General features: G+C 41.8%; 1 protein-coding gene across 1 annotated transcript in view; it reads left to right on the forward strand.

Annotated features, from left to right (window-relative positions):
- MYH9 (myosin heavy chain 9) overlaps positions 1–20,430 on the forward strand; it is a 75,099-nt gene that overhangs the window by 49,217 nt on the left and 5,452 nt on the right. The window contains exons 11-35 of the mRNA XM_044441269.1: positions 795–913; positions 1,732–1,884; positions 3,012–3,185; positions 3,535–3,708; positions 4,110–4,224; positions 6,435–6,628; positions 6,885–7,006; positions 7,506–7,575; positions 8,121–8,281; positions 8,929–9,037; positions 9,347–9,478; positions 9,905–10,111; positions 10,391–10,528; positions 11,649–11,772; positions 12,516–12,687; positions 13,292–13,504; positions 13,739–13,883; positions 14,429–14,635; positions 14,986–15,090; positions 16,502–16,654; positions 17,223–17,471; positions 18,048–18,260; positions 18,847–19,059; positions 19,257–19,418; positions 19,825–19,953. Of these exons, the coding sequence (XP_044297204.1) occupies positions 795–913; positions 1,732–1,884; positions 3,012–3,185; positions 3,535–3,708; positions 4,110–4,224; positions 6,435–6,628; positions 6,885–7,006; positions 7,506–7,575; positions 8,121–8,281; positions 8,929–9,037; positions 9,347–9,478; positions 9,905–10,111; positions 10,391–10,528; positions 11,649–11,772; positions 12,516–12,687; positions 13,292–13,504; positions 13,739–13,883; positions 14,429–14,635; positions 14,986–15,090; positions 16,502–16,654; positions 17,223–17,471; positions 18,048–18,260; positions 18,847–19,059; positions 19,257–19,418; positions 19,825–19,953 (3,953 nt within the window). The remainder of the gene's footprint in view (positions 1–794; positions 914–1,731; positions 1,885–3,011; positions 3,186–3,534; positions 3,709–4,109; positions 4,225–6,434; positions 6,629–6,884; positions 7,007–7,505; positions 7,576–8,120; positions 8,282–8,928; positions 9,038–9,346; positions 9,479–9,904; positions 10,112–10,390; positions 10,529–11,648; positions 11,773–12,515; positions 12,688–13,291; positions 13,505–13,738; positions 13,884–14,428; positions 14,636–14,985; positions 15,091–16,501; positions 16,655–17,222; positions 17,472–18,047; positions 18,261–18,846; positions 19,060–19,256; positions 19,419–19,824; positions 19,954–20,430) is intronic.

The following is a 20,430-nucleotide window of genomic DNA, read 5'->3' on the forward strand; positions in this document are numbered from 1 at the left end:
TAGAAACTTCAGGCCAGAGGAGGTATTCACTCTTGATTCAGAGTTGGATGAACTTGAAACAGATCTTTCTGTTTGATAGCACCTAATGTTCTCGTGCACAGAACAGATATGAAAGGATTCATGGGGTGTAGTTCTGCGCTTCTATCGTTGAATGAATGTACCTTCTTGGCTTTTAAATGCTTATGAAATTTGGTAGCACCATCAGTGCCAGCCATGGTATGAAGCTAACTATATGTTAGCTTCTTCATTGTTGGAAGTTCTTTAGAAATTAGAAGTCTTTATTAATGTGACTAAGAATCTGGGGCTTAAAGCTGCCTCATGCCTTCATACTTGGCCTTGTAGCCAACAGAGGTCCTCACTCATATGTTGTTTGCTCTTCTCCTTTCCCTTGCAAGTATTTTTTTCTGTTACATGTGCATTCCATGATTCTTTCCTGATAAAACTCTAGGTGGCATGCACAGGGTAGGTAGATGGACAGTCTCCCATCCGGGGACTGGTCAGGTTTGAACCTTGCTTGGCTTCTGCAAGGTTGCTGCATCCTGGCCTATGAACTGTGCACTGGGCGGCATACATGGAACTACAGTCATCTGTGTTCACCCTGGAACCTGAAGAATAAAACAAACACCAACATTTCTAGTTCTCCCTATACGCTGGTTGTGCTCTTTCTTACGAAGGCATTGGGCTCTCTTACATGGCTCTCTGAGGAATAGCTTGCTAAAGAAAGATCTGCTATTCATGATAAAGGGAAGCTGTGAAAGCACTAAGTGTCTCCTTTTGCTCTTTTCCCCTTACAGCTGCTCAGAAAGTCTCACACCTTCTGGGTATCAACGTGACCGACTTCACCAGAGGAATTCTTACTCCTCGCATCAAAGTGGGCCGAGACTATGTCCAAAAGGCTCAAACTAAAGAACAAGTATGTATTCTACCAAGATACAACTAATGAGGGTGAAGAAGGAAGGAAAGAGAAAAGAATCTGTATCCTGGAAAGATAAATCCTGTAAACATGTTAAGCTCTAGAATCTGAATAGCAGGGCATGAGGAAATGAGCATGTGCTGCTCGATGGCAGTCTGAGACTGCAGTGTTAAGCACTAGTGAGCACACCCTGTTAAACACAGTGGAACTTAACTTCCAGTGTATTAGCCTGTGAGTGCATTCGCGTCTGTAAATGCTGAATTCCCAATTGGCCTTAACTAGCTTAATCTTCTGAATGTCTGTATTGGCATTACCTAGACAGTAGCAGTTAGGAGTGGTCTCTGGTATTCATGTATCATTTTGTATTCATATTGTGGCCAGTATGTATCATACCTTCTGAAGATAAAAATCAAGAATATTAAGCAAGCTCTAGAAGCCTTCTTTACTGACTTCCCACTGAACATGCTTGAGCCAGAATGGAGGAAAATAAGCAGGTTGTGCTTTCATAAGCGACTTGATTTCTCAATGTGATGCTGTTAAAGAAACACCCATGATCCCATTGTTGCTGTCCATCAGTCCGGAGGAAATTTCCCTCCCATGTGGCTTGCTTCTCTTCATTCTCTAGCTACAGTACAGTGAATCAAATAGTATTAGATGACACCTCCATGTGAGTTTGTAGATGAGAGTATCTGAATTGGCACTTAACTTTTAGAGGATTGGAGGGATAGAAAATTACCCTGATACTGAAACCTGAAGTCTAAGAATTGTGAAAGTGTGTTCTGTTTTGATTGTGCATACGACTTTTGCCTCTGTTCCAGGCTGACTTTGCCATTGAGGCTCTGGCTAAAGCCACTTATGAACGCATGTTCCGTTGGCTGGTGATGCGGATCAACAAGGCACTGGATAAGACAAAGAGACAGGGAGCATCTTTCATAGGAATCCTTGACATAGCTGGATTTGAAATCTTTGAAGTAAGTAAAGGGGAGCATTGCTTTAAGCAATGGGGACTTCGTTGATCAAACTAGACTTTACAAGAGCATGGCTAAAATTTACTTGGAAGCCCTGTGGTGGAGAATAGGATTTTAAAGAGTAGGAAATAATCTTTTGTTTGCACAACTATGAATAGAAAGTCCAGAATTAGTGTGGATGTGGTAGGAAAGTAACAGTTGGAGTTAGGAACATATGTCCTCTTTTTAGAAGCAGTTGGTGCCCGAGGGAAGGAAAGAAGCAGCATGTGGCACTGCTGATCTGGGGTTAACTGGATGGAGTGGGTGTGTCATCCTCAAACTTAAGTAGGGAGAGAGCCACCAAGGCCAAGAGTCTTGCGATTGCACTGGAAGCCCTGGGATGAGACTGCATGAACCATAAGGGTGACTAACCAAGGAGCTCCACTTGAGTTTCCCCCCTTTCAGCCTCATTGCATGGCTAAGCCAGGAGGAGGAGGGCCCAGTGAGGCTGAATTCAGAGGAGCTGTGTATTTCACATGTAAATTCCTTGATCATTGACTGCGAGTAGGAAAGACAGCATCCTCTTGAAGAAAAATTAGATAAATTCTGGCTTAAAACTGAAAATATAGTGTGCATCACTTCTGAAAGGTTGAATTTGAAATGTTAGATGTAATAATTTGGTTAGACCAGTAAGACCTGAAAAATTCAAAATGATTGTTTGAAAAGCAACTTTAATTTTGGGGCAAAATGTTTAATATGTGTTATAAATTTTCTTTCTACCAATAAAGAAAGAATTGATAGGCTTCATTTCTGGAAAATGGCACTTAAGGATGTACCAAGCTGCCTGTTTGTTAAAATAGCCTCCTATCAGACAGTCTCTAGTTATTGTGTTGTGCTGTTCCAAGTTCTTGTAGATATCCACAAATGAGTGCCTTTTGAGCATTTAAGGATGCTCAAAATTTGTAGGATCTTTCTCGGTTTAAACAGGGATGAGATTGTGGCACAAGAGTATGCTTTCTTTCGTGATATGGAGAGAAACAGACAATCTTCAGCAGAGCACAGGTTAACAAATGTTTACTAGGAGTAATTAGCAAGCAATACTACTTGGACAGCAGAGGTCAAACCCTGTGCTCTTTTTCTCCTTAAAATAGCTGAACTCATTTGAACAGCTGTGCATTAACTACACAAATGAGAAGTTGCAACAGCTTTTCAACCACACCATGTTCATCTTGGAGCAAGAAGAATACCAGCGTGAGGGCATCGAGTGGAACTTCATTGACTTTGGCCTGGATCTGCAGCCTTGCATTGATTTGATAGAAAAACCAGTGAGTAATGACACATTCTGTTTTGTGTAGCAGAGACCAGCTACAGCAACGAGCTAAGCCAGTCACACACACTCCTCTCCTCTTGGTGCACATTTAATACTGCTCGCTGGATGGGTGGGTTACAAATGTAAGAGTTACGAACTCAGCCCTCTTCATTCTAAAATACTTTCAGGCTAAAGTATATGAGTAATGTGAGAGAAATAAGACTGTTGAGAGGCTGCTTGTCCTGTCCAGAAAGCTGCTCTGACTATGCCCGACTTGCTAAGAGGAGCTGCTGGGTGTTTGAGCTTTCTTTCAAAGCTATCTTGGCAGCAAAGCTGTTACTCACCTGCAATTCAATTTTGTACAGGCTGGCCCTCCAGGCATACTGGCCCTGCTGGACGAAGAGTGCTGGTTCCCAAAAGCCACTGATAAAAGCTTTGTGGAAAAGGTGATGCAGGAGCAAGGCACACACCCTAAGTTCCAGAAACCAAAGCAGCTGAAAGACAAAGCCGACTTCAGCATTATACACTATGCTGGCAGGGTAAGTTCTTGAGAACAACAGTGTAAAGAGAAGTAAAGTAGTGCCTACTCAATTCACAACAACCCAAACTCTACTAATGAGGGGATTTCTTTCAGGATAATGGAACAAGTTGCACAATCATCCATCCCATAGTAGACTAGGAAGCACTTTACTCCCATACACAGCAAAGGGTATGGACAACCTTTGGGCTCTTCATTCCCCACATGGGCAGATGGAGCACATATTTCTGGCATTTACTCATTAGCACTTTTGAGGGGCTTACATGATGCAAGAGTCTGCAGTTTGCACTGTGTACATCTAGATTAGTCTTCCATTTGAAGGGGGGCAATCACAGCCCCCCCTCAATACTGAAGGAAGGTAAAACTTCAGTAACTAATTTTAGTGACAAATTTCTTCTCCAGGTTGACTACAAAGCTGATGAGTGGCTGATGAAGAACATGGATCCTCTCAATGATAATATTGCAACCTTACTACACCAGTCCTCTGACAAATTCGTGTCTGAACTATGGAAAGATGGTATGGAACCAGTTTTGTTTTCTTTTTAAATTTTAGACTGCTTATTGATTGCCCACTACCAACTGATAAACTGCTTTTGTTTTCCTTAAAATAACAGTGATCAACATGTTCCAGAAGTTAACATTTCTTCCAGTGTTTCCTTGTTGCTAAAGTGAGGAGGACTGAAAAAAGGGTCAGACTGTCAGAGTATCCCAGAATAACATCCAAACAGGTGTTCTCTATAGTTTCCCATACATCCAAATGAGGGATTTAATAAAGTGAAACCATACCTTATCTCTGAAGGACTTCCTTGCTTGTTGCAGTGCCATTTAGGTATCTTGCACTGTAGATTATTTGTTGCCTTGAGTCTTACTGTTACTATCTCTTTTCTTGGGTTTTTCTTTGACGTCTCTGTTGCAGAGATGCAGAACGTTCAGAGAGCCTATTTCTATCAACACTTTCCTATTCTTCATCTAGAACCAGGTGACTGAGAATCGGGTGTTGTGTCATGTGTGATTCCTTCTAGAGCCATGCAAGAAATGCTTCCATTAATTCTTATATTCCCCTTTTACTGTTCCTGCTTGTATGTATCTCATCCAGTCCCTCTGCTTTTTGCTAGTAGACCCTCTTGGACCTGGAAAAAAACACCAAATCTTTTAGACAAGATGTGATCATACAGGTGCCTGCATGGATAGTACAGCTTTAAGGGCTTATAGGAATAGCTATCTTAAATCTTTTACATAGAAACCAAGTGGAAAAAACAAAATACAATCTAAAGTTAATGGTGCCATATGGAGTGGTGACCATATGTAGCTGTGGCCTGAATATTTTTGAGCTTCAGCTCTAGTGGCTAGAGTTGCTATTCTCATTGGAGAAAGAATTTAGCTGATGATTCTTGGTGATGTTTTTATTCTAAGAAATTAAATATTTCCTGATTCCATGCAGTTTCAGGTTTTACTTACCTTTTAAACAGGATTTGCTAGTCAAAACTTGAGGACTTTTAAGAATGCCCTTTTCTTATAATCTCCATCAGTAACACAACTTTTCTCTTTAGATCAGTCTTGATTTCACTTAATGGCTTCTTTTGAGGTAGAAGTGGCATCTTAATTCTTAGTTATATAGCTTTAAGTACTTCTATCCCAGCCATACATCTTGTCTTTCAGTCCCCTAACACAATCCTGCTTTGGGCAAGTGAAAAGACTTCCTTGAGAATCATTTCTGACTTTAAAAAGCTTTGAAAGGTGGACAGTAGTTTGTGTGCCTGTCACCAGGTAAATGTCAGTAGCTTACTTAATAACTTTTTTTTGCTTGTCCTGTTCCAAAAGGTTCAGTCTGCTACTGTGATTACTAATTTTGTTTGAGCTACCTTTTGCCCATTGTGGTTGTCTGTAAGAGATGGGTTCTGTAAAACATCTTATGTATTGCATTCTGGTGTACGGCCAGCAGGGGGTGGAAGGGGCTCAGTTGCCTTTAGCAGAAGGAAATAATAGTGAACTCCTTTCTCCCTTTGTGAATGGCTAGACAGTCTTTATCAGCTAAAATGTGCATATCTATACTATAACTTGATGCATGGCTGCTGTTTCATACAATTTATATACTAAGCCCCATGAAATCTACAAGGCAGGGTATCTTATAATGGGGGTAGAATAGGATTCTCACTACTCAACTTAGTCTAGGGATGTTGACAGTATTTGTACTACTGTTCTCTTATTCTCGAGTATACGGTCTTTAAAAATATGGCCTTGACATTCTGAAAAATCTCCTGGTACCATGGCCTCAGCTTGACTGTTGGGTATGTTAAATGTTCTGGCAGGCAATGCCATTAGTTCAACCAGGAGCATGCAAGGAAAACTTTTGAGTTGCATCTGTAGGGCCTGCTTTTGTAGGAAGGCTTCTTCATCTTCTTAAAGCAATCCCGAGAGAGTGTAACTTGATTAAATCAACCCTCTTTTGTCAGTTCTACTTTACTCCTTGGCATAAAACTGTTGTTTAAACTGCCAGCTGGATCTGTCAGGCATGAGGTAGATCCTAGCTCTAGTAGTCCATTGCTGCTTTCTTCCCTTCTTGTGGTTGCCCCAATACGAGTGATGAACTGGACTTCTCCATCTGTAGAGTGATGAAGCAAAGGGATCCTGCAAACTCCTTTTCTATCCTTGCTCTATCCAGTATTCTTTGCATTCTGTCATCACAGCTGTGGAGGCCAATCTAATTGCCTTGTATATTTCCTTTAGTTGATCGCATAGTTGGGCTGGATCAGGTTGCTGGCATGTCAGAATCAGCATTGCCTGGGGCCTTTAAGACCAGGAAGGGCATGTTCCGGACAGTAGGACAGCTGTATAAAGAGCAACTAGCCAAGCTTATGGCAACCCTGAGGAACACCAACCCCAATTTTGTCCGCTGCATCATCCCTAATCATGAAAAGAAGGTAAGTCAATAAACTGTACATATGGACAGAAAGAATCCATACCTGGAAAATGACTTAAGGATTAATAGAAAGCTTGTCTATCACCCTTGTTGGTTGGTGAGCAAACAATCTTTGCAAACAGTATTCTTGCTTTTGTATGTGGTTGCTCTGAATCTGGGGGCAGTCAAGCTGGCTAGCATGTGCTCCTAGCTACAGCTACCTGGGCACCTGGGGCATCTGCGCAGGCTTCCTGTGATAGTCTGTCTTTTCTCCACAGGCTGGGAAACTGGACCCACACCTGGTTTTGGATCAGCTTCGTTGCAATGGAGTGCTGGAGGGAATCCGTATCTGTAGGCAAGGTTTTCCCAACAGAGTGGTCTTCCAGGAGTTCAGACAAAGGTAAAACTGAGTCATGGGTTCAGTCTGTGTGCTGAAAGTATAACTGAAATACTGTTAGATTATCAGGTTTCTGCGTGCAGTTTGTAAAAAGAATAATGTCCTGCCAGTCAACAGTCCTTTCTCAGTTAGATGGCTGAAAGTTCCTGCCAGACTAGGGTCGTGCCTACATCATGGCCTGTTGGCACATTCTCTGTATGCACCTCGTCATCTGCATTAGGAAAAAGGTGGAATATAAATGCCATGTAGTAAGAGTAGAAGTAGTACTAATGCCTCAGAGGCCTCCAGTTGTTGATATCGCATCATGGCAATAGCAGCAGTGGCATGTGCTTGGTTTGTTTGTTTTTTAAAGAAGTCAAATACTTCTTCCAGGACAGGTTGCTACCAGTTGCTTGCAATCAAGGACTACAACTCCATAGTGACTAACTCCTTCTGCAAGATTATCTATGCTGTGTATGTATGCTATGATTTAGTGATAGAACAATACCATCTTTCATTCTAGATACGAAATCTTGACTCCAAATGCCATTCCCAAAGGTTTCATGGATGGAAAGCAAGCCTGTGTGTTGATGGTAAGTCCCACTGCCAAGTTCATGAAAATTGTGCAGCAGAAGCTAAATCCAACATTCACAAAGCTTGAATTAGTGTAGCTTTTTGGAAAGTCAGCTTCTGTTGAAGAGGGCAGCTGCTGGGCTTCAGCTTGTTACTGATGGATCACTGCCACAGGTATGGAACAGTGGTGCAAGCATGCTGTACCATCAAGATGGAACTGTTATGCATGTGAATTCCCCTTTGGTTCCTACTGGTTTTTCTTCATGAAAAGGGAGCCTGTTTCATGGCAAATTGTACTGATTTCTGTTCGTGGCAGATCCCAGAACACGAGTGCACATACATAGATTCTCACTCTTTAAAGGTGACCTTTAAGTCCTCTTCCTAGAAATGTGTCTCCGTAGGAGAGCCCTGTAGCAGTTAACTGAGAGCTCCTGGATGCCTGCTCATATGCTAGACAGCCTGTGTGAAGTCCTTGGTAACACTTTGACTCCCCTCCCGCTTGCTTTTTCTGCAGTTGTTTCAGTGCACTTCTTAAAGCGATATGTTCTTGTTCTTGCCATTTTAGATCAAAGCCCTAGAGCTGGACTCAAATCTTTACCGTATTGGACAGAGCAAAGTGTTTTTCCGAGCAGGTGTCCTTGCCCACCTTGAAGAAGAAAGAGACTTGAAAATCACAGATGTCATTATTGGGTTCCAGGCATGCTGTAGAGGCTACTTGGCTAGAAAGTACGTAGAAAGAAATAGGTCATTCTTGCTTGTTAACTAACATCCTCTGCCAGCAGGCAAGAAATTACTGGCATTCAGATTTCTAGATAACCCAATTATGAGCCAATGGGTGTTTTCAAAGTTAGGATTTTCTTAAATTTCAAGAAAGCTTGATGGATAAAATATAGAGTCCATATTGGGTGGAATAGCTGTACCCAAGATGCTGAGTTTCTTGAAATCATATTGTAGCATTGCAAGACTACATCTTTAAATGGTAGTAAAATGTTACTACATGCTCAACACTTTGTAGACTCTCTATCTCTTGCTACAGTTAGTGGAGGTGCAGGGATAAAGTATCATGATGGTATTGTGCAAAAATGCAGCTTGTTCTTTCTTTCTGTAATAGGTATGATCTCCATAAGTGAGAACCAGGTTAAGATGAGTATGTAGCAAATGATGACAGCATCTTCCAAACTAGCTGGCAGACAGGTTGTTCCCAATAGTAGTACATTGTGGTAGGAAGAAACCATACAGAACTTTTGTGAGGGGAAGGAATGTGGGGAAAGCAAAAGCACTGAAGTTATGGTTGGTAAATTTTGCAGCCTTTAGTGTTGCTATTTTTCTCTCTTTCTGACCCTCTCCTTCCTATTTGACTTTCTCCATCCCAGGGCTTTTGCCAAACGCCAGCAGCAACTTACAGCAATGAAGGTCCTCCAGAGGAATTGTGCTGCTTACTTGAAGCTTCGTAACTGGCAGTGGTGGAGATTGTTCACAAAGGTACTGATTGGGGAAAGGATGTCAGTGACAGTAAATTACTAACTTGGAGTCCATAATCCTCTTCCCAAGTGACACTGTATCTATTTATCAGTTCTATGTGTGGCATTGTGTGCCAAAGATTATCTGTCCTTCAAAAAGAAAAAAACAAAACAAAACTAAGGAATCCTTAGTCCTCTGAGATGAAAACAATCCCTTGTGGGAACCAGAGTTTTGAGTTCTGATGTTGTGTGTAAGATGCATCAAATCTTCATTTTGTAGATAAACTTGAGAAGTGTGAAATAACTTCCTGCTGAAATTGATTTCCCACAGGTGAAGCCTTTGCTGCAAGTGAGCAGGCAAGAGGAGGAGATGCTGGCCAAGGAAGAAGAGCTGATGAAGGTGAAAGAAAAACAATTGGCTGCAGAAAACAGACTGACTGAAATGGAAACTCTTCAGACACAGGTGAATAGATGGTGGTCCTTCAGACAACTGGATGATCAGTTCCTTGTACATATTTGAAAAATACTGTAGAGGTAAATGACTTTGAATAGCATTTTGCAAGTGTTAAGTGACGCATGATAGGTTCATGTCACATCTGGGTTTCTGGGTTTGAATATTTCAGAAGGTTGCATAGTGGTGGAGTGTTTCATCTTTGCAGTGGCAAGTAAATGCTTTAAAAATGCATTTTGTAATAACAAATACAGAAGTGATCACATTGTTGGTTTTTTACTACAACTGCCTTGTTGTATAATGATCTGTCCATATGCTCTGCCCAACCTTTTAAAAATGCAACCCACATGAATAAAATCTGCCATTTGTTATGTTTGCTGGATCTTTCGCCCAAAAAAACAACAGTGCTTCAGAGTAAAATGTGCTTCCCTTGTGTAGCTCATGACGGAAAAGATGCAGTTGCAAGAGCAGCTGCAGGCAGAAATCGAACTCTGTGCTGAGGCTGAGGAGATCAGAGCCCGCCTTACAGCCAAAAAACAGGAACTAGAGGAGATATGTCATGACCTGGAAGCCAGAGTGGAAGAAGAGGAGGAACGCTGCCAGCATCTACAAACTGAAAAAAAGAAAATGCAGCAGAATATTCAGGTAATAGATGGGATGGTGGTGGTGCATATCCATGAGACTCAGTGGTTCATACAGCCCAGAGCACATGGTGTGTCAGTAGGAAGTATGGAAGAAACAGCAACATGGCTGAAGGTGGCCTTGAGTAAACCTTGGGCTGTATTTGTTGTCTATTCCTATTCTGGGGCATTACTTGCAGCTGATCCTGAAAGATGGCATCATTATGCTAGCAGTACAAGTGTGGTCAAAATCCATGTCTGGTCTGGCTTCTGAATGCCGTGCCTTTCCTTGTTCGTTGTGCAGGAGCTTGAAGAACAGTTGGAAGAAGAGGAAAGTGCCAGGCAAAAGCTACAGCTGGAAAAAGTGACCACTGAAGCAAAGCTAAAGAAACTGGAGGAAGATTTGATCGTTTTTGAAGATCAGAACTGCAAATTGGCCAAGGTAAGGCAGCAGTGGAGCTCCTCCTCGCTGCTATAGCAGAGGGGAGGCAACCTAACTAGTACAGCACCCAGAGTGAATGGAGGGACATTTGTTGTTACTGGCATTCGTTCAACTTGCTAATGGCATGTAGGTGACTCCTTGTCGAGATTCCTACAGATAATTTCACTTCATATAAACAATTGATGTCCTATTTAGTTCTGTAACTTTATAAATGGAGATACCTTCTTAAAATAACACTGGCTGCTTCATCTAGAACCAGGTTGTTTGTAGAGGAAAATGCGATTATGTCCAAATAAGAATGCTGTGATCTAGGCAAAAAAGACCAAATAATTGCATGGGCTGTTACAAAAAGACATGGTAATGCAAGTCTTGCTTGACACCCTTCATCCATTTTTTGTGGCTTTTTTTACTGAGACAGTTTTTACAACTGGAACCAGCTGTTGGAAAAATAATGAAGCAGCATGTAAAACCACAGTACAGTGTTAAAGCTTCCAATTTTTTAAATTGGCCTGTTGTACTGCCTCTTAGTTGCATGTTTTGATTATTTTACTCTATTTTAATCTTACTTTGTAAGCTGCCTTGGACCAATGTATGGCAGGAAGGCAGCAAAAACATTTTTCACAATATGCTAGCAAAATCTTTCCAGTAAACCTCCCTGAGAAAAAGGATGGTGGGAACAATTATGCTGTCTAATTAGTAAATGTTTATTGTAAAAAAATGAGTCCGCTAGAACAGAAGAGGACCCCTACCCTAGACTAAATATATTAACTTCGTCTGCCTAGACTTGCTAATTACTTTAGTGTAGTAATTCAGAATTGGATTGTCAAATACTGACCCAGCTTCTGAGAAGAGAATGCCATGAGTTGTTTAAGAACAACACCCCAGCACTACATGTTGTCTTTGGCTAGGCAAATGTAGAGGCAGTACAGTATTGCTGTCTGTTCACTGATTCCTGGTGACTTGAGCAGCATTTGATAACTTTGTTCTAGTTACCTAATAATTAGTTTTTAGTTAACTAATTTCATTTAACATGTTTTTCTGAGAACTAATCAAAGATCATAAAGAAAGGGTCATGCCTGAGGCTGCAAATAATTTCAATTTTTCAACAAATTTTGCTCAGGAAAAGAAACTGTTGGAAGATAGAATTGCAGAATTCACCGGTAACTTAACTGAGGAAGAGGAGAAATCAAAGAGTTTAGCTAAACTCAAGAACAAGCATGAAGCTATGATAACAGAGCTAGAAGGTAAGAGAAGAACCCAAAAGAGATTGGCTTATTCCACCTTTCACCCTCCACCAGGATTTCTCACTTGGTATTTAGCATCTGTTAAATCTCTGGCTGCACTGGATTGTGGGCCTTAATGGGTTAAATAGCATTGGAGCTGTGGAGACTGGGTGGGAATTATTGATCAGTCTGACAGAATCATTCTGGGGATGGTTGGCTAGCTGAAGGTTAAACACTTTGTCAGCTGAGCCTTGGTCTGAATAAAAACAATCTCTTAAACAGACTAATGGAATAGAGCAGCTGATTCCATTTCTCTTCCTGCTGCAGGAATATTTCTTGTATATCCAGTGTTGCCTGAATACTGGGGCTTGTGCTACTATTGGTTCCAATACATATGAGTCTGTGACATTACCAGTAATGCTGGTGTAAGCGCTGTTGTTCTGTTTGACCTTTTTAAAGATTGAAGGCACCTTGCTCGTTGTGCTGAGAATGCCTGCTTTGGTTTCCACACCTTTGCAGAAAGATGCTTTCTGCCTTAGTTGGGGAGTGTTAGGAGGGGAATGAATAACTACTGATGAGGTCAAAGGGCAGCCCCCACTCTTAACCCTGCTCTTTGACCCGGAGACCAGAGCTGGGAGCTAACATTGCAGCCCATCACTGCTGCCATGTCTAGATACAAGTTCTGGCATGTTCATGTGTTCCATGGTGTTGATTAGTCTCAGAACTAAGATGTCCCCTTGACCTAACTCTGTTCTCTTCTTCAGAGCGATTGCGCCGGGAGGAAAAGCAGCGGCAAGAGTTGGAGAAGACTCGCAGGAAGCTAGAGGGAGACTCAACAGATCTACATGATCAAATAGCTGAATTGCAAGCTCAAATAGCAGAGCTCAAAATGCAGCTGGCAAAAAAAGAAGAGGAGCTTCAAGCAGCTTTGGCTAGGTGAGGCCCTGGCCCTAGATTAAATGTCTTATTGAAATGAGGGCTGGATGTAGGGTGGGGGGACTGCCCTGTGTCTCTCATTTGAACAAGCACTATGAGAATATGCCTAAATGGTTTAAGATGAAAAGGTCTCAATTTAAGGGTCAAAGCTTCTCCTGGCTTAACCCTCATTTGGCACAGCAGCAAAGGATTTACTAGAAGACTACTAAATATTAAATAGAATTACAGCTTGAGAAGATCAGGAGGCAGCAGTAAAATTAAGAGTTGGCATATGCTGAAGACCATAAAACCATTCTGCCATATATTAAGCTACTGTTTCCTACTTGATGCTCTCCTGCTAATGCTGACCTTCTCTTTGGTGTAGAAGGTTGAAGTGAAACATTTCTACTAGATTCTAAGGGCAGGCATGGGGCATTGCTGCCTTCATCAAGATACAGTTCAATGCAAACCTATCTTAAGTGTAATAAACATGTTTATATGGAAGTAAGCCTCGCTGAGTTGAATGAGACTTACTCCTAGGTAAGTGTGTATAGGATGGCAGATTTACTGACTTTTGTAAAGAAGAACTACAAATCTTTTTGTGACATATATTTGACCTGTGCAGGGTGGAAGAGGAGGCTGCTCAGAAGAACATGGCTCTGAAGAAGATCCGTGAGCTGGAGTCTCAGATAACTGAGTTGCAGGAAGATTTGGAATCTGAAAGGGCTTCCAGGAATAAAGCAGAGAAACAGAAGCGGGATCTGGGTGAAGAACTTGAGGCTCTTAAGACAGAGCTAGAGGACACACTGGACTCAACTGCTGCACAACAGGAACTCAGGTAATTGCAACACTTTAGTGTTATAGGTACAATTGTGCCTCTTGAAAAGGTAGGAAAGCTGGAGGACTCCGCTGCTTTTAAATCTTTCACACGGAACTGGCTAAAGCTTGCTAAAGCCTATGCCGCACGATTCCCTTAGATTTATACTGAGTGCCTGAACTGACTGGTAGCGTTGGAATGCATATTGTGCAGCTGCATCAACAGCTGTCTCAAGTACGTGTGGTTTTCTAACAGGTCGAAACGTGAACAAGAAGTGACTATTCTAAAGAAGACTTTGGACGAAGAGGCAAAGACCCATGAGGCACAAATACAGGAGATGAGGCAGAAACATGCCCAGGCTGTAGAAGAGCTGGCAGAACAGCTGGAGCAGACAAAACGGGTATGTGGGATGCTGAAAAGATGTAATGGCATGACATTTCAACCAGTGGCATCACGTCATGCCAGGAACTATCAGTTTCTGTATCGCTGGTTCAAAAGAAAAATGGATATCAATGTCTTCAGCTGCCTACTACATGAACTGTAGGGGGCCAAAAGTGATATACGAGCTCAACTTGTAAAAATGGACTAGAGCAGTCCTTGGGTTTGGAAGATCATTTTAAACTGTTTGTTCTTACTGCTAATCCAAGTAGTCTTTTAACTGCAAGAGCACTTGGCCATTATTAGTATCACTATGTTCTTATTATAGCTGTTAACTACACAATATTCACTTTGTCACTATGGGCATTCTGAGTTTGCAGGAAGCTCTTAATAGCATAAGCAAGGCCAAGCTGCATATTTACTATTCTGTAGCTTTGGGATGCTGACTCTGTCTCTTGCTTCAGGACCACATCTTAGAAAAAAAATACTGTGAATTGATTAGGGGGAGTTAATATTTCTGGAGAGGTAACACTTCACAGTAAATCTTTCTCTTCCTGTCTCCCTAAGGTGAAAGTGAACCTTGAAAAGGCAAAGCAGGCCCTAGAAGGTGAACGTGCTGAGCTATCCAATGAGGTGAAGGTCCTTCTGCAGACCAAAGGAGACTCTGAGCACAAAAGGAAGAAGGTTGAAACACAGCTGCAAGAGTTGCAAGTTAAATTCACAGAGGGAGAAAGAGTACGAACTGAGTTGGCTGAGAGAGTTAACAAACTGCAGGTGAGAATGCATCCTAAGCGTTCCTCTTTGGGTCTTGTCTGTCTGCTTCCTTTTCAATTCAAGAGAAAAAGGTGGTCTACAACTGTGTGAAACAAAGTGATTGTTGGAGATACCAGGAAATATTTGCACAGCCAATTTCTTCCAAGTGAGGCAAGTAGCTTTTCAAGAGCAAAAGTAGGGTTAGGGTGTGATCTCTATCTGTAACAAATCCCTAAAACTCTTATAGCATAGGTTTAATTAGGAAGCATTACTAAACACTGCTACTTTCTCTGCTTCTCTTCTCTATTAAAGCAAAATGCAGTAGTAGATGACTAATGCAACTGTTCCAATCTTCTCTTGTATTCTTTTAGGTTGAATTGGACAATGTCACTGGTCTTCTGAATCAGTCTGATAGTAAGTCCATTAAACTGGCCAAAGATTTCTCCACACTGGAATCACAGCTGCAGGACACACAGGTAAGGCTTTGGAGTAGCTGCCTAATTTTTCTTCTGATGGCTGACTTACTGTGGTTCTTTAGCTATATTTCTGCTGTTTAATGTGACAGATGGTTAATTTGCAGAGAAATATGGACTAGAGAACAAGGAGTCCACAAGTATTGGCTGTTCTTGGAAACTGGTCAAACCATTATCACCAGAACCCCCTTTCTGCTTCAGTGGAGGCATTTGTGACAGACTTGGAGCTTTGTAGTTGCTCCAGCCATTTTCAAAGAGGAGCTTTAGGCTCAGGAGAAAAGGCTGGGGCTTTTTCCTCAGATCGTGCTTTGTGATTTGGATGTGCAGTGCAACGCAGATGAACTTGGCACTGGGGAAGGGGACAGAGGATTGCCTTTGTAGTTAGGCTACATGTTGAAGATGCTCTGTGAACACTAAAAATACAATTCCATGGTAGTGCTGACACCCTTCTTCCAAGGTTGAGAGCAGGACCCATCTTGATTGCCAGATTGATTGGGAGAGGGTTCCTACCATTGTGGGTGGTGAATGTGTCTGGCATAGATTCTGTAATCTTTGTGACCTTTGGAAAGTCCTTACATTGGGAGTGGTTGGTTGAATAGCCTCCTTCTACCTATAGCTAAAGCATGGTTCAAAATTCATGACTACTTGGAGTTAGTACTCTTCATGTGACTTACAGCAGTGGTGTGAAAGGCTCAAAATCAAATTAGTATAGCCAATTGTAATGTAATGTAATTATTGTAATGTAAATGTAATAATAGCATAGAGATGCAGCTGGATAACTTATTTTCAGTGACTTCTGCTGCAAGGGGAACTATTGCCCAGAGAGCTTTAGCTATGGGGAGGCATAGAAATATATCTATATAAATATTTAAAAGGCTGCATGTTTCTCAGCCTTTGGCGATAACAGTGCAATGGCAATTGAAAGGCAAAACATGGCAGCTTTTGCTGGGCTTAACTGATGAATACAGATATCAAATTAGGAGTTCTATTTCTCTCTCTGATAGCACTGGCCACTGACTGACATCCCCTCTCTAATTCAAGACACCTAGCCATCTAAATGAGTTATCTAATAGTACATCACAAAACCATTCTTATGTGATGAATAAAACAAGATAAGAAAACATTTCCCTGATAACCCCTCTTCCCCAGTACTAATGCTACTGGAAGGTTTGACTCATGTGGGCTTTTATTGGAAATTCATTCCAAATGACAGGTGGATGTTACAAATCTTTTTGTACACTGCGAATTCGTCTTGTGCCTCCAAATTTCACTCATTAGTTCTACTCCAGTTGATTTCTGGGGACTAATGATCGTGTCTGAGTGACACTGAGCCATTTCTTAAGGTTCTCTTTGCTTCAGGATTTTTAATTGACTTAGCTTATGATGCTAAATGTTCAAGTGGTGGTCTTTGTAGGAGCTGCTTCAGGAAGAAACTCGGCAGAAACTGAGCCTCAGCACCAAGCTGAAACAGATGGAAGACGAGAAGAACAGCTTCAGAGAGCAACTTGAGGAAGAAGAGGAAGCAAAGAGGAACTTGGGAAAACAGATTTCCGCTTTCCAACTTCAGGTACTGTAAAAGAAACTTGTGAGGTATGAATGGGCTGTTGGTTTGGATGTAATGCTAAACTGTGCAGGTTAGAATTACTGGAAAATCTCTTGGCTGTTTACTCTCTCCTTGTGGCAAGGCAGTGGGAGGAGTTTGGCAGCTTTCACTTCCATTTTGGCCTAAACAAAGCTTGCAATGTTGTACAAATTATAGTTAGCTTTAACTGTGGTGTGCCGAAACCAGTGAGCATTAAGCTAGCTTAAGATGCTGGCTTGTTTCAACAAATGATAGCAAAAATGAACCACAGGTTAAGATTTGAGATGTAACTCAGCTGTTGATACTAAACTTTCTGATTTTGCCTTTGCACTGGGGGAAAGAAGGGGAAGAGAGCATGGGTCTGAGCCTTGCTGAGGCTAATCCTCACAATGCTAAATCCTGGGTTAAGGTTACATGTGTACCTGTCTGTCCTGTCCAAATCAAGCTTTCAGTTCAGATGTATCCATCTATGGCATGAGATTCTCTCTATTTCATTTCTTCAAGAAATGAATATCCTTTGTCATTTCCCCACCCTCTTCCTTCAATCTTCTAGATTGCTGATATGAAGAAGAAAATGGATGAAAGCCTGGGTTGTCTGGAGTTGGTAGAAGAAGCCAAGAAGAAGCTTCAGAAAGATTTGGAGGGTATGACCCAACGTTATGAGGAAAAGGCAGCTGCCTATGATAAGCTGGAAAAGACCAAAACCCGGCTCCAACAAGAGCTGGATGATATTGCTGTGGAACTGGATCATCAGCGGCAGATCGTTTCCAACCTGGAGAAAAAACAGAAGAAGTTTGATCAGGTACAGCAGCTTGCACATTGCAATTGGTCGTCTTTTCCTCCTCTTCACTGGTAGAGCTAGTTGGTGTGAGGGTTTGAAGTATTGGATTGGGGGATCTGGGTTCCTGTCTCCACTTGGCCATGAAGCTTACTGGGTGACTTTGGGCCAGTCACTCACTCTCAGCCTAACCTACTTCATAGAATTGTTGCGCTGAGCTTAAAATGAAGCTCAGTAAGCCACCTTGGGTTCCTCACATATATACGCAATATAATAATAGTATTTACGCAAAAATGTCTTTAGTGGATGGACATGTCTTGTCCCACAACTGAAGACTAACATATCCATCAGAAAGCAAAATGCATAATTGTTTTGTCTTGTTCCCTGTATGTTTTATATGGAAGTAGACTTTTTCATCCCCAAAGCCAGTAAATTACACTTTCATCCTAGGATGTATTTAGAACTGCTGCTAAGTTTCATTCCTGGGAGCCATGTTTAGTGTTCAGACCATCTGAATGGTACTTCTGGTGAAACAACAGGGGGGACAGCTAACCATTTCCTTTGAGAAATCTCATAGCACCACTGACTTTCCTTTCCTAGCTGCTGGCAGAGGAGAAAACCATCTCTGCAAAATATGCTGAAGAACGGGATCGTGCTGAAGCGGAAGCTCGTGAGAAGGAAACAAAAGCCCTTTCCTTGGCCAGAGCCCTTGAGGAAGCCATAGAACAGAAGGCAGAGCTTGAGCGACTGAATAAGCAGTTCCGGACAGAGATGGAGGATTTGATGAGTTCAAAGGATGATGTGGGCAAGAGTGTAAGTTGATGGTATTCCAGTACACAACAAGTGATTCTGCTGGCCATCCCACAAGCTGGGATAGGAAGTATCGGCCAAGGAAGTTAGTGAATGCCCATGGAAAGAAGTGTGCTTGCTAAAAGTGGCATATGATACTTCCATGTCTTTCTGTAAGTGTGAGTGAATTGGGGTAGCTGCATGTAATTTTTTGTGTTGCCTTTGGAAAGTAGCCATATTATGACAATTCTTCAATAAACCCCTTTGATACCAGCCTATTGACCTAGAAGCATAAAAATGTGTGCAGCTTGGGTTCTTAGATCCCAAAGTTTAAGTGGGCCAAGTTCAGAATCTCAGTGGTGGGAATTCCTATACTGGTCTGTTTCTGGTTAAAACCCTTAGAAAAGGGACTGACTTGGGTAAGTTCTGGGATCAGGTGGTGAGTTGGGAATAACTTAATTTTTTGTACTGGCCTAATGCAGTTATATGTGTGCTTTAAATGCTTCTCTGTTGATATTAAATATTTAGTTAGAAAGCATCCCAAGTACTTGGTGGTGAAAACAGTGACTGTGTTAGTGTGAGAAAGTGAATTTGTTTGTATGTGCTGCAGGTGCATGAGCTGGAGAAGTCCAAACGAGCTCTGGAGCAGCAGGTGGAGGAGATGAAGACACAACTGGAAGAGCTAGAAGATGAGCTGCAGGCCACAGAAGATGCCAAACTGCGTCTGGAAGTGAACCAGCAAGCCATGAAAGCACAGTTTGAGCGGGATCTCCAGGCCCGAGATGAGCAGAATGAAGAAAAGAGAAAGCAGCTGATGAGACAGGTAACTTTTCAGAAATCTGAAAAACTTCTTTATTGGTCTAAGAATCAAATTGTGGGATGACTTATAATATGGCTTATTCACCTATCTACAGCAAGCTAATACCATTTCACTCTCCTGTTTCTTTTTCCTATGCTTCAGGAATGGGGAAAGGGAATTGTATTCATGGCTTAAACTGCCTGTGCTTTGACTCCATACAGGTGCGAGAAATGGAAGTGGAGCTGGAAGATGAGAGGAAGCAGCGCTCCATTGCCGTGGCTGCTAGAAAGAAGCTGGAAATGGACCTAAAGGATCTGGAAGCTCACATAGATTCTGCAAACAAGAACCGTGAAGAAGCCATCAAACAGCTCCGGAAGTTGCAGGTGAGGCTCTGCATTTCTGCGTGACTGTCTCTCTGGCAATAGCCAACACAGATTTAGGGAGGTACATGAACATAACCTCACCATATAAGATCTGCTGTAACATAGCAGAATGTATCAGCCACTTGTTTTGGTCAAGGAAAGCTTTAAGATAACTTATCTGACGCTTCAGTTTGATGTAAAAGCTGATGTTCTCTTTGGCATGGCATTGGCAGATTGGACAAATTGTGTACCAAACTTGTAAGGTTCAGTTCTTGGCAGCTCTAGTTTAAAATACCTTGGGGAAGAGTATTTTTCTGAGACCTTGGAAAGCAACTGCTGGTAGAGTAGAATGTGGGCTGCATGGATCAATGATGACTTTACTGCAAGGCCAACTTCAAATGTTCATGGGATTCTCTGTGGCTTTTAGGCCCAAATGAAGGATTGTATGCGGGACCTAGAAGACACACGTGCCTCCAGAGAAGAAATTTTGGCTCAGGCCAAAGAGAATGAAAAGAAGTTGAAGAGCATGGAAGCAGAGATGATTCAAATGCAGGAGGTAACCTCTATCCAGAAAATTTCAGTGCACTCCCATGTTGGTACTCAAAAAGGGATATGTAGGGAGGAATGAAAAGCCTGCCTTCAGGAAAAGGGGGTCGAGTAGATGAGTTCTAGAAACTCAGCACTACCATTTCAGGTCAGACTTCTTGTGTTGGTTGCTTCAAAGATGGAGGGAGACAAGATAGACACCACAAGTTGCTTGGGCACTCACTTCATGATCTTTGTGTTCCAGGACTGAGACTGCAGCCAGCTTAGTTTCCTTCCCTTTCCAATCTTTGTTCTCATTTGTTCTAGCCAAGATTATTCATTTCATTCTGTTTTATTTCAGTTTCTATATTCCCCAAAGCAAAAGCTCTCTGAGCAATTTACAAAGATGAAAAACATAAGGATACAAAAGAAGAACAAAATTATTTGCAAAAAATCAAATTAAAAAATAACAAACCTTAGAAAAGGCTTATCATTAGCTGTCAACTGC

The sequence above is a fragment of the Varanus komodoensis genome, unplaced genomic scaffold (assembly GCF_004798865.1).
Source record: "Varanus komodoensis strain SLA01 unplaced genomic scaffold, ASM479886v1 scaffold39, whole genome shotgun sequence".
Lineage (NCBI taxonomy): Eukaryota > Metazoa > Chordata > Lepidosauria > Squamata > Varanidae > Varanus > Varanus komodoensis.